Source organism: Rhamphochromis sp. 'chilingali' (assembly GCF_963969265.1).
Source record: "Rhamphochromis sp. 'chilingali' genome assembly, chromosome: 10".
Classification (NCBI taxonomy): domain Eukaryota; kingdom Metazoa; phylum Chordata; class Actinopteri; order Cichliformes; family Cichlidae; genus Rhamphochromis; species Rhamphochromis sp. 'chilingali'.
In genome coordinates this window covers 9754823-9767758 of record NC_137937.1, presented here as the reverse complement: position 1 = coordinate 9767758, position 12936 = coordinate 9754823, and the positions used below count along the sequence as shown (strand labels likewise).

Sequence of the window (12936 nt, the reverse complement as noted above, 5' to 3'; positions counted from 1 at the left end):
GTTCATCACTAACTTTAACAAGGTAGAATAAATAGTAGGAAAATACAAAGACATATAGACATATAGGCAAGGTTTAATAAAAATAAAATCAAATATAAAATCCATCCACCTACTAGTATTTTATCTGCTTAACTTAATGTCAGTTCAATTCAGTTTTATTTATACAGCACCAAATCACAAGGCACTTTATATTGTAAGATAGACCCTACAATATTACATACAGAGAAAAACCCAATAATCACATGACCCCCCCCCCCCCCCCCCCACCCCCCACCCCCCATGAGCAAGCACTTTGGCGACAGTGGGAAGGAAAAACTCCCTTTTAAAAGGAAGAAACCTCCAGCAGAACCAGGCTCAGGGAGGGGCGAGGCCATCTGCTGCGACTGGTTGGAGAGAGAAGGGAGACAGGATAACAGACATGCTGTGGAAGAGGAAGTGTACAGCCCAGACAGGTGGAAAGTCCAGCAATGAAAAGAAAGAAAATTATCTGCAAACTAATAAGAGTGTTATCTGGCAAATGTTTACTTGTTAGACTTGAAGTGATGGTGAAATGCAATATAGAGACAGAGCTGCTAAATGACTTGGAAAAGTAACACGTTAACTGATGGCCAACTGCATGTGTATGGATTATGGGTATGACAGAAGGGGTTAAATCATTCATCAGTGGGGAAATCCGCATGACTAAGAACAAGAAGGGATGAATGAAGATTCTTCTCCGATGAAAAACAAGTACTTCACTACTTCAGCTAAGTGTTTGTTCATTCATTGAAAATGATGTAAGTTATCAAAATTCCCAGGTAACGCCAAGACACTGTCAGTGGATGGTTCTTCATCTCAGATTGTGCTGCCTAACCTGACACCCGGAGTCACTTACAAGGTCACTGTGATTGCTATCAAGGGGCAGAGGGAGAGTGAACCTGGATCTGACAGCGTCACCACAGGTAAAATACACACACACACACATTCGTAATGCGAAGAACAGATTTGTTGGCCACAACAGTATTAGACACTATATTATAACTATGATATGATGTTGTAGTGTGGCTTTGTACCTTACAAATTTGCAGTGTTAAGACAAAGAGAGACAGTTAAAAACTCTGGCTAGTTAAGGTTAATTTTAGCCTAAGCCAAAGCTACACTAATTAAGCCACTGTTTGCTTTAAAGAAACTATATGTAGATTCTTGTGTGTAAAAGGTTCAAGCCTTCTGAAATTATCCAAAGCATTAAATGGAATGTGAAGAAACAATTGTGATGATCCTATGTCTAAACCATGTATTGTGTTGAAGCGATAGCAAGTAAAAAATAACTTAGGTGTAACTGTACCTTTGTGTAATACCACTAATGCTAGTGTAGTACCACAACAACTGGCAAGCTATTAAGAGCACATTATGTGATCAGATACATGTATGTCATTACCTATAGTGCTATTAAAAGCTATTAAATAGGAGCACACATCCAGAAACATCTCAACACATGCAGTGACAAAAGCTGTCTCCTGGAGTTTTACTCTCATTTTGCTAAGAGCGAGTACAAGTTTCCTATAATTAATCTGTTCAGTTGGTCAGACTCATCCAAAATATATATATTTTTTCTGTTTCATAAAACACTTAAAATATAATGGAGAGAGAATGTAATTAACAGGATACAAAGTCCTCTAATTAGGACTTTGTATCATGATGAACTAGAATACTAACAAACTTAGTTAACAAATGAGTTGCTTTTGGCTACTATTACACTAATGTATATATCTAACATATATCTATATATCTACAATCTACTAAGATTGTAGATATATCAGAATCAGAAGACTTTATTTATCCCCAAGGGGCAATTAACAAACAAACAACAGAGCAGCATAACGTTGAAGATAAGGACAATAAGAACAGGCAATAAGAGTGAAATAATAAATACACAGAATATACAGTATATACAGTTTTAAAATTACACAGTTTTAAAATTAAAGTGACTGAAAGGTGAATAAATAACTAATAATATATGTTAGTGTAGTTTTCTCTAACTGGTTTTGTTTGCCAATTTAGTCAGCTCACACTCTTAATTTAGATGGTATGTGTGTGACTGTGTGTTACAGCTCTGGATAAACCACGTGGTCTGAACGCAGTCAACATCACGGACAGTGAGGCTCTGCTGCTCTGGCAGCCCGCCATCGCTACAGTGGACGGCTATGTCATCACCTATAGTGCAGATTTAGGTAAGTACTTATGTGTGTACAACTTAGCACAGACAAGAACAAAAGAAATGTTCAAACAAAAGACAGTTCAAATTTTCATACTAAAGCAACATGATCAATGTACCAATACTGAGTTGGCATATTAAAAAAGTAACATGTGACACATAAGTCATAAGAAAGTTTGCTGCCTTATTATTATTTCTAGTAGTAATGACTTTATAAAAAGAAACCAGTTTAAAGATGTTGTATGCAAGTATTCTATTTCTGTAACGCTCATAATTATAAGCATGAATATTTTGAGATTTACTGTGAAGGTTTGGTTCTTGTGTCTTGGTTCAGACAGATATCATTAAAGTACATTTAAAGAGTGTACATAACAACTTTAAGTGAACTAAAGTGAATTCAGTGGAGTATTTATTCATCATGATGTTAATGTTCAAGTTGACAGATAAAGGCTGAATACTTCCTCTGCTGGTGTTTGTCCTTCAAGTTTGATTTGGTTTCTGTACTTTGTGTTTCTCAGTGGCTCCAGTCATGGAACGTGTGTCAGGAAACGTGGTGGAGTTTGAGATGAACTCTCTGGCACCAGCCACACACTACACTGTGAAGGTCTATGCTGTGCGGGACTTGGCCAAGAGTGCAGCCACTACAACAGAGTTTATCACAGGTGTTGTTTCCCTGGTGTTTTAAATGATTAGTTAAACTAATACAAATGGGAAAAGCTAGTAGAAATCAAGCAGTCTGTCAGATTTCTTCATTATAACTGTAACTGTATGTATGTCAAAATCTGAGAGAGCAACATCATAAGAACCGACTAGTGCTGCTGTGCTCTAGCTTGCAGGCACTACAAATAAGGCTTCATGACTGTTGTGAAGTTATGTAGAAATCTGTAAACAAATGTAAACAAAGTTTGGATTCCTTCAGATGTGGATGCCCCCCAGGACTTGGCAGCCAGTAACATCCAGACAGAGAACGCCATGCTGACGTGGAAGCCTCCTCGTGCTGACATCACCGGCTACATGCTCAGCTTTGAATCTGCAGACCGCACCATCCGGGTCAGTACACAACTTATACTGCTCTCCGAAGGCCAATGCCGATCCAACTGTATGTTGAGTATGTGGAACATGTTCAGGAATGTTTGTTTCATCCTTCAGGAGGTGGTGCTGAGTCCGACTGCGGTGTCATACAACATGGCTCAGCTCAAAGCATCCACCGAATATACAGTCAGCCTGCAGGCCCTCGCTGGACCAAAGAGAAGCAGAGTGATCACTACTATCTTCACCACCAGTGAGTAGACTCCTGCACACACTAGAAAGGTTTCAAGTCACTGTGATGTCTATTTATAGTGTTATCAGTAATGCAAGGACAAATAGAATATATAGCCTTTTTACATTCAGTTTTAGAGATACTGAATTAAGCTGCTAAATCAGGGCTGTCAATTATATGGCCTGTGTTTAAAAATAAATTCCAGGAAAGGGTCAAACATGGTCCAAAGGATGACTTAAAGGAATTACAATCTGTTTCTGAACTCTTCATTTCACACAGCCAGAGGTCATCATCTTCATCAGTTTTACGGATTTCCTACTGACAGATTATTTAAACCGTGTGGTCACATGGTTTAAATATAAGCCATTGAGCAATGCTAACCTGTCTGAAGTTACAGCAGCAGTGTTTGTAATGACATCGACTGGCTCAGTGTGAAAACCCAAACGCAATTTTTCAGTTCTGTAATCTGATGGTTGATTAAATGTGAATGTTTTCACAATTTGTATGATTTCCACACATTATTCAGGAAACAATAAAAAAATAAGATGGTTAGTGTTACACTGTAAAAAAAAATTCCAAAAAAACCCCAGTAATATTCTGGCAGCTGGGGCGCCAAAATAATACCAGAAAATAACAGAAAATAACTTTCTCATAAAAATACGGTTATTTTCATTAATGACAATACAGTTTGTTACCCTAATTTTACATGGGATTTTGCCTTTTTCAAGTGCTTTTAAACATTAAATTAGGAACATTTTAAAGTGATTAAACAATGAAATTACCTATAAACAAGATCAATGAATGCGGTAATATGAATAATAATACTTATATGTACAGAAATAAGGGCAGCACGGTGGCACGGTGGTTAGCACTGTTGCCGCACAGCAAGAAGGTCCTGAGTTCAATTCCTCCATCAGGCCGGGGTCTTTCTGTGTGGAGTTTGCATGTTCTCCCCGTGTTGCGTGGGTTCTCTCCGGGTACTCCGGCTTCCTCCCACCGTCCAAAGACATGCAGCTTGTGGGGATAGGTTAATTGATTAATCTAAATTGTCACTAGGTGTGAATGTGCGAGTGAATGTGAGTGTGAATGGTTGTCTGTCCCTGTGTGTTAGCCCTGCGACAGACTGGCGACCTGTCCAGGGTGTACCCCACCTCTCGCCCTATGACAGCTGGGATAGGCTCCAGCGCCCCCCGCGACCCTGAAAAGGATAAGCGGAAGCGAATGGATGGATGGATGGATGGATGTACAGAAATATACAGTTAACAGTTGGTTTAAATAATAATAATGGATTGCATTTATGTAGCGCTTTTTGAGACCCTCAAAGCGCTTTACAATTCCACTATTCAGTCACTCTCACATTCACGCACTGGTGGAGGCAAGCTACAGTTGTAGCCACAGCTGCCCTGGGGCAGACTGACAGATTTTATGTTAATTTACATTTTAAATTAAAAATCACAGTCTATTTATGTAAATTTAATGATATTCCAGAAAAACAGTACAAAACTGTAAAATACACAGTAAAATACTTTTATATTACTTTTTTTTTACAGTGTAGTTTTTAAATGAGGTTGAAACTAGATGAACTGTGAAGCAAGACTACTTGCTGAACTGAGGCTGCTGGCTGAAAATGTTAAATTCAAGAAAACACAAGAGTATAAAGAACCTCTCTGCAGCATCCTGGCTTTGCAAACAGGAAATTCTGGAATGGAAAAATCCTATTTATTTATATAGCATCTTTTCCCCTTAATCATTATTTTGTGTGTGTGTCTGTGTAGCTGGCGTGTTGTACCGACACCCCAGGGATTGCTCCCAGGCCCTACTGAATGGAGACACCTCATCAGGCATGCACACCATCTACCTGGGTGGAGATGAGAACCAACCCCTGCAAGTCTACTGTGACATGAGCACTGATGGAGGCGGATGGATCGTAAGTCACGGGCTGACATACTTGTTGATAATGTGCAACCACTCTTTCGTTTTCAAGATCTGGCACATATTTGATCATCATTAATCATCATTCCATACTTTGTATTCAGAAATTTTCAGTTCAAATCAATTCCATTTTATTGGTATTGTGCCAAATCACAACAACAGTCATCTTGATGTGTTTTATATTATAAGGTAAAGTCCCTACAATGTTACAGAGAAAATCCCAACAGTCAGATGACTCCCTATGAGCAAGCATTTGGCAAAAGTGGGAAGGAAAAACTTGGTTTTAACAGGAGAAAACCTCCATAGAGGTTGGAAAAACAGTTTCATGGCCAACTGAGACCTGCTCCCTCAATATTCCATGACAGATTAGCAGATAATAGACCCGGAGTTTATTCCAAGTGCTGAACTTGCATTTGGTAGCTGTTCACTGGAATGCTCAAAGACTGACAAGTGTCAGTGCAAGTGAACAAGGCCAGCGCTATGCTGAAAAAACAAAATAAACCTATCTGAGAGACAGCAGAATGTAGGAATGGCCAAATCAAAAATGTGTTACATTTTTAAAAGAAGTACTGCACCGGCCAGCTCAGCAGCACTAAAAGACCCGAAAGACCACAGAAAACAACTAAGTGCAGACCTCTTTCTTTGGCTGACAAAAAACTGTTATGTCTGAGTATAAAAATATCATGAAGGTGAGCTAAGACCAAGCACATAAACAAACAGAACTATCCACAAAACAAGCTCAGATGACCTGCCCAAGAGAAGCACACCAAAATTATCTACCTTTTTATCTACCTCGGGAATTTACATCGGTCATTGTAAGTGCCGTTTATATTCCACCACAAGCGGACACGGTCACCGCCTTATGCGAGCTGCATGAGGCACTCACACAGCACCAGACACAACGGGGGACTTTAATAGCGCCAACCTCAAACGCGCAGCGCCGAACTTTTATCAACACATCACCTGCCCCACCAGGGGTGAAAGGACACTGGACCACTGCTACACTACGGTCAAGGACGGCTACAAGGCACAATCCCGCCCTCCGTTTGGCAAATCTGATCACGCCGCCATCTTCCTCATGCCAAAATATAAACAAAGGCTGAAACAGGAAGTTCCGGTTCAGAGGAAGGTCGCGCGCTGGACGGATCAATCGGTGGCCGCGTTACAGGACGCACTCGATGACGCAGACTGGGGCATGTTCAGAAACAGCTCCGACGATGACGTCAACGTGTTTACGGAAGCGGTTGTGGGATTCATCGGGAAACTAGCGGATGATACCGTGGAGACAAAGACTATCACAACGTTTCCCAACCAGAAGCCGTGGGTGGATAAAACCATCCGCAACGCTCTGAGATCCCGCACCGCTGCCTACAACACGGGACTCACAACGGGGGACATGGACCCGTACAAAGCCGCGTCATATAACGTGCGGAGGGCGGTGAAAGAGGCGAAGCAGCGCTACGGGAGGAAACTAGAGTCACAACAGAGTGACTCTAGGAGCCTGTGGCGGGGACTAAGGACAATAACGGACTATAAAGCACCAACAACCGGTATGACGAACGCGGCCGTGACTCTGGCAGACGAGCTGAACACTTTCTATGCTCGCTTCGAGGCTGCAGCTAAGGTCTCCAACAATGCTAGTGTTGGCGGCGCTAACGGCTGCAGACAGGAAGATACTGCCAGCACCGGAAACGTGCTCGTCATCTCCGAGCATGAAGTAAGGAGAGCCTTCAAAAGAGTGAACACCAGGAAAGCAGCAGGACCAGACGGCATCCCAGGTCGTATCCTAAGAGACTGCGCATACCAGCTAGCTCCTGTGTTCACTGAGATATTCAACATCTCTTTATCTCAGTCGGTGATCCCCACATGCTTCAAAGAGTCCATCATTGTTCCTGTCCCGAAGAAACCCCACCCTGCTTCTCTCAATGACTATCGCCCTGTAGCCCTCACCTCAGTAGTGATGAAGTGCTTTGAACGCCTGGTCAGAGACTTCATCATTTCTTCACTACCAGACACACTGGACCCACTACAGTTCGCTTACCGTCCAAATCGTTCCACAGACGATGCCATCTCTCATCTCCTCCACACATCACTCACTCACTTGGACACTAGAAGGGGGAATTATGTTAAAATGCTCTTCATAGACTACAGCTCTGCATTTAACACCATAATTCCCTCCACACTCACCACCAAGCTGGAGCATCTGGGACTCAGCTCATCTATGTGTCAGTGGATCTCCAACTTCCTAACTGGCAGACCACAGGCAGTAAGGATGGGCGGACATGTCTCAGCCTCCACCACTCTCAGCACTGGAGCCCCCCAGGGGTGTGTTCTGAGCCCCCTGCTGTACTCTTTGTACACATATGACTGTGTGGCCACTACCAGCTCCACCACCATCATCAAGTTTGCTGACGACACCGTCGTGGTGGGCCTGATCTCTGATAACAACGAGACGGCCTACCTGAAGGAGATTAGGAATCTGGAGAACTGGTGCCAGAGGAACAACCTCCTTCTAAACGTCAGTAAGACAAAGGAGCTGATAGTGGACTTCAGCACTAAGCAGGAGAGGAACTACCAGACCCCCGTCATCAACGAGTGCCCAGTGGAGAGAGTGGACAGCTTCAAATACCTCGGAGTTCACATCACGCAGGACCTGTCATGGTCCTGTCACATCAACACCGTGGTGAAAAAGGCCCGACAGCGTCTCTACCACCTCAGACGCTTGAGAGACTTCCAACTGCCCTCCAAGGTGCTCAGGAACTTTTACTCGTGCACCATAGAGAGCATCCTGGCGGGAAACATCTTAACCTGGTTCGGGAACAGCACCATGCAGGACAGACGAGCTCTACAGAGGGTTGTGCGGTCAGCTGAGCGCACCATCCGCTCCGAGCTCCCTGACCTGCACTCAATCTACAGCAGGCGGTGCCGGACCAAGGCCAGGAAGATCGTGAAGGACCTCAGCCATCCCAACGACAGACTGTTCTCTCTGCTGAGGTCAGGAAAGCGATTCCGCTCCCTGAAGACCAACACAGAGAGACTGAGGAGGAGCTTCTTCCCGCAGGCGATACGGTCTCTCAATCACACCACCACACAGTACTGACCCACACATATGGTTCTTACACACACACTGGACTTTCTGGACATTGTTTTTGCACACATTGTTTTTTTGCACAACACTGGTCACTATATTCTTCATTTCCGGTTAATACTTGTACAGCTGCTGTTATTGTGTATATATTTATTTATATTTAGATTTCTTCATACATTCTTATATAGTTCTATATTGTGTATTTTGTTGTACAGTTATTTTATTTTCAACTTTAATTTATATATTTTATCTTATTCCTTCCCAGTTAAATTTACCCTTCATTCTAATTTGTGTTGTACAGTTATTTCATTTTTAACCTTAATTTATATTTTATTCCTTCTTAGTTAAATTTACCCTTTTTAATTTTTCATATTTATTTCCTATCTTATTCATAGCCTTTTCCTTTTTTGTTTTCTTTAGGTCACGAGCAGTTGTCCAAGCATTTCACTACATATCGTACTGTGTATGACTGTGTACGTGACAAATAAAATTTGAATTTGATTTGAATTTGAAATACAAAAAGTGCTTATCTCAATGGACTAATAAAACCAGGAGAAAATGGGTACAAAAACAAATGGCAGCTCACCTTAAAAAACAGACTTTTTTTAGTTCAATGTGACGTGTTATAGCAGTCATGAGGGAAAACCGTTTACCTCTAGACTTTCATATATTAAGACATCTTTTTGCAACCACAGCTATGGTCATCTGGTTGCCTTCAAATAGAAAGCAGGTCCAACACTACACTCTCTTTATCCAGCTCGAGAACTGCTTTCAAGTTTTATACTGTCCATTTGCTTTCCTTAACAAGATTTTTATTAAATCTATTCTTTGTTTTTCTCTCTCTTTGCAGGTTTTCCTCCGACGTCAAAGTGGCAAACTAGAGTTCTTCCGCAACTGGAAGAATTACACAGGCGGCTTTGGAGACATGAATGATGAATTTTGGCTGGGTAATTTTTTAACAAAGAACCACAGAGTTTTCCATAATACACAGGACGTGGTCATATATCAGGGTCCAAAATAGCTACACACATAAGTTAAACATAATTTACAAAAATGCGGTTCAAACATACAAAAATCCAAAAAGTTAAACTTCCAGAAAGTCTTCCATTTCCAGAAATTTCCACAGCACAGAGTAATAGGACCACACTAAGAAAGTAACTCAGGTCCCAACAGCAAGATCTGACAAAGGTAGAGAAACGGTTCTAAATACACAGAAGGAAAGCTGGCAAAAAGGAAACAGGTGAGGATGGAACACATGAGGAAGCAATTAAAGGAAAGTAAAAATAATCAGGGAGGAGGAGGCAATCACAAAGGCTGGAAAGGGCAGAAAGTAAAAAAGGGAAAACTAGCATTCAAAGTAAAATAGGAAATGAGCAAACGTTAATTAACAAGTTATAGTTTTAACTACATAGTTTTAAAACTAATTTTTGTTAAAACTATGTAGAGCCTACAATGAAATTTCTGCATGTCGCCAACCTTGTTGATGGCATACTTGTATGTGGTGGGCCAAAACACTACTTGGTTAGTTAGTTGTCAAACATAAGGCCCAATGATCAGAACTGGCCTGGCAAAGACTCTAATCTGGCCCGCTCTGGCAGAAATTATGTAATTTTTGATTGTACGTTCATAGGTTTTACATCTTTTTTCTTCTGGTAAAGATCTCTGCCACATAGTAAACCAAAGTAATTCGATAATAAATGAACAAGTTACATGACAGAAAAGTTGCTGTTTTTTTACTTTATAATAAACATTTATGTGTAGTTAAACATCTTTACAGTTACAGAAAGGGGAGTTTGAGTTGTCCAGCCCTTAACATAAAATGAGCTTGGATTACAGAGTAGGCTACTGCATAAGGGATGGACATAGGCATAAATTTCATCTAAGAGCTCCATAGATAGTAGTCATTTAAATGCTAAACATTTGTAATGTGTAGAATGATACTTTTAGTTTGATAATAGGATCTTTTGTAAGCCATTGTTCAGCTGTCTCCTTTTTCACTCAGGTCTGTCCAACCTGCATAAGATCACAGCCAGCGGTCAGTACGAACTGCGAGTAGACCTGAGAGATAAGGGAGATACAGCCTATGCTCAGTATGACAAGTTCTCAGTCGGTGAACCCCGGACCCGCTACAAAGTCCACGTAGGAGGATACAGCGGTACAGCAGGTAAAGCTAGTATCTGTGCTCTACAGTTTATGCACAGTGATTTAAATGTCTCTTGATACTTTGTCTTTGACACCAGTACTGGCCTTGCAGCGGCAATGCAGGAGCCTGTGTGTGGTAGATGGGCTTCATTTGCCTTGTTTATATGCTGCCTTGGTGTGCTTTTGTGTCACTCTGTTTTGCGATACACGAGTCAGGTCGGGACTCGTCGGTACAATGTGTAAAATCTCACCACTGGATGTCAGTAGATTGCAGATTGCAGTTTTCTTACCCTTCTTAATTCAAATGCATAATCCTAGTTATGGTGGCGACTTAGGAGAAACAACTCTGGCTGTGTTCATCTGTAGTGAGTGTAGACAATGCTGTGTCTCTCTGAATCAGGAAACTTAATCACAGCAAAAATGTAATGACTCTCTTGTTTGGCCTCTGTAGGCGACTCCATGACCTACCACCACGGCCGGCCGTTCTCCACCTATGACCATGACAACGACATTGCCGTCACCAACTGCGCTCTGTCCTATAAGGGAGCCTTCTGGTATAAAAACTGCCACCGGGTTAATCTGATGGGACGATATGGAGACAACAGTCACAGCAAGGTAATGAATAGTTCATTGCAGCACAACCTACAGTACAGTTGTTGCACATTTAATGGGTCACCAAAGGTTCTGACTGGGTCAAAAATAACTGCCTGAATATGTGCTCCAGGCATTTTACAGTAGACATTAGAAATCATGAATCTGATTTATGATTAATGACTCCACTAATCGTTTTTCATTATCTTGATTATTTTCGTGTTATTTTGATAAAAATAAATGTACTTCTAAATCTAAATTTAGAAGGAACAGTTGTCAATGACTAACTTTTCATTGGTAGTGTGCATAATATGAGTCTGGTAGAAACTGCCCTTCTGTTTCACTCTGTTTTTGACTTGCACATCTTGCCTGCCGCCTCTCCAGGGCGTGAACTGGTTCCACTGGAAAGGCCATGAGCACTCAATTGAGTTTGCTGAGATGAAGATCCGGCCATCCAACTTCAGAAACCTGGAGGGAAGGAGGAAACGATCATAAATGATATGAAAAGCTCCGCCGCCACCAATACCACCTTCACCACCACCAACAACAAAACAACAACTACTACTCTGGACCCCGCATGAACCACCTGGACTCCCAAACCCTCCCACCCTGCAGCAACCAAAGCCACTGCCAAGAGCCCTGCTGTTCTCACATGAAACAAATGCTCCTCGATGTTTTCTGTTCCCTCACAAATCTGCCTAAATCTGCCATATGACCCATCCCAGCCTTTCCCCCCTCTGATACGGCTACGCAAAAATGCTGCCAGTGCAGAAACTGACGTTACAAACTGGACTTGCATCAAACCCCACGAGGTTCACCAAAGAGAGTCTCTCCCTCTCACTCAATTCTGACCCCGATCTCTTGTGTTGCAGCATTTGTGGGAAAGCGTGAGCGCAGCTTGGACATTATGTTGTGAATAGTCATTAATACAATTTCCTATTTCATATCCATGCCATGTCTGGCATTTGACAAAAAATTCTGACTGTTTAGTACGATGCAATCTTGTTTAGGATCAGGGCCTCTTTGCGAAAAGTGTTAATGCAGCAGGATTATCAGAGAAAGTCTACTCCTTGTACAGCTCTGTACATGTCTCCATCTGATATGAACGTCTGAAAACGGATTCTTCAGATGTCACATATCTCCATCTAACTTGTCATTTGTTTGTCCATGTGCAACTAAACACATCTCAGTGTCACTTTATAATCCCCAGCCTCCCTTCACTCCCATCCCCCCAATAAAAAAATGTAAAAAAGGAAAAGAAAAACCTACGGAAACACATTTTACTCTCTACATCCCATGTCGTTGTGGACGGCGGTGTTTCCGTTGAGTCTTTGAAGGCATCATGCTGTGGCCACAGTATTGTGTTAGCAAAAAAAGAACAGAGAAGAAAAGAAAACGTGTTTTGTTTCTCTGATGAATCTGAGGCGGGACCTGTTATTCAGTATAAAATGACTTTGGTGATAACATTTTGTTTGTTCTTTGTTTTTGAAAAATGTGAATACGGTACATATATGTGGAACATGAGAATGTTTATGTGATGCTCGAAACTTTAAAAAAGGCCAATTTTCAATTGAATTCCAGTTGTCATAGTAAGGTCTCTATGATTGTGTTAATGAAAATAGTGTTTGGACAGGCCAAAACTAGAGAACTAGTTACTGTTTTTACCCCTTTCACCTCCCCCAAACCCCGCCCCCCACCCTTTCCTGCTATTGCAGGATACTAAACCAC

The 12936-nt window shown here is 41.6% G+C and overlaps 1 protein-coding gene across 4 annotated transcripts in view; it reads left to right on the top strand.

The window, feature by feature from the left end:
• Window positions 1-11818, top strand: part of tncb (tenascin Cb) — a 59294-nt gene extending 47476 nt beyond the window's left edge. For all 4 annotated transcript variants that reach the window (XM_080893578.1, XM_080893581.1, XM_080893580.1 and 1 more), the window contains 10 exons: window positions 798-941; window positions 2091-2210; window positions 2713-2856; window positions 3114-3244; window positions 3344-3476; window positions 5231-5382; window positions 9326-9422; window positions 10478-10639; window positions 11069-11232; window positions 11593-11818. In XM_080893578.1, the coding sequence (XP_080749704.1) occupies window positions 798-941; window positions 2091-2210; window positions 2713-2856; window positions 3114-3244; window positions 3344-3476; window positions 5231-5382; window positions 9326-9422; window positions 10478-10639; window positions 11069-11232; window positions 11593-11703 (1358 nt within the window). In that variant the 3' untranslated portion in view covers window positions 11704-11818. The remainder of the gene's footprint in view (window positions 1-797; window positions 942-2090; window positions 2211-2712; window positions 2857-3113; window positions 3245-3343; window positions 3477-5230; window positions 5383-9325; window positions 9423-10477; window positions 10640-11068; window positions 11233-11592) is intronic.
• The last annotated feature ends 1118 nt before the right edge of the window (window positions 11819-12936 follow it).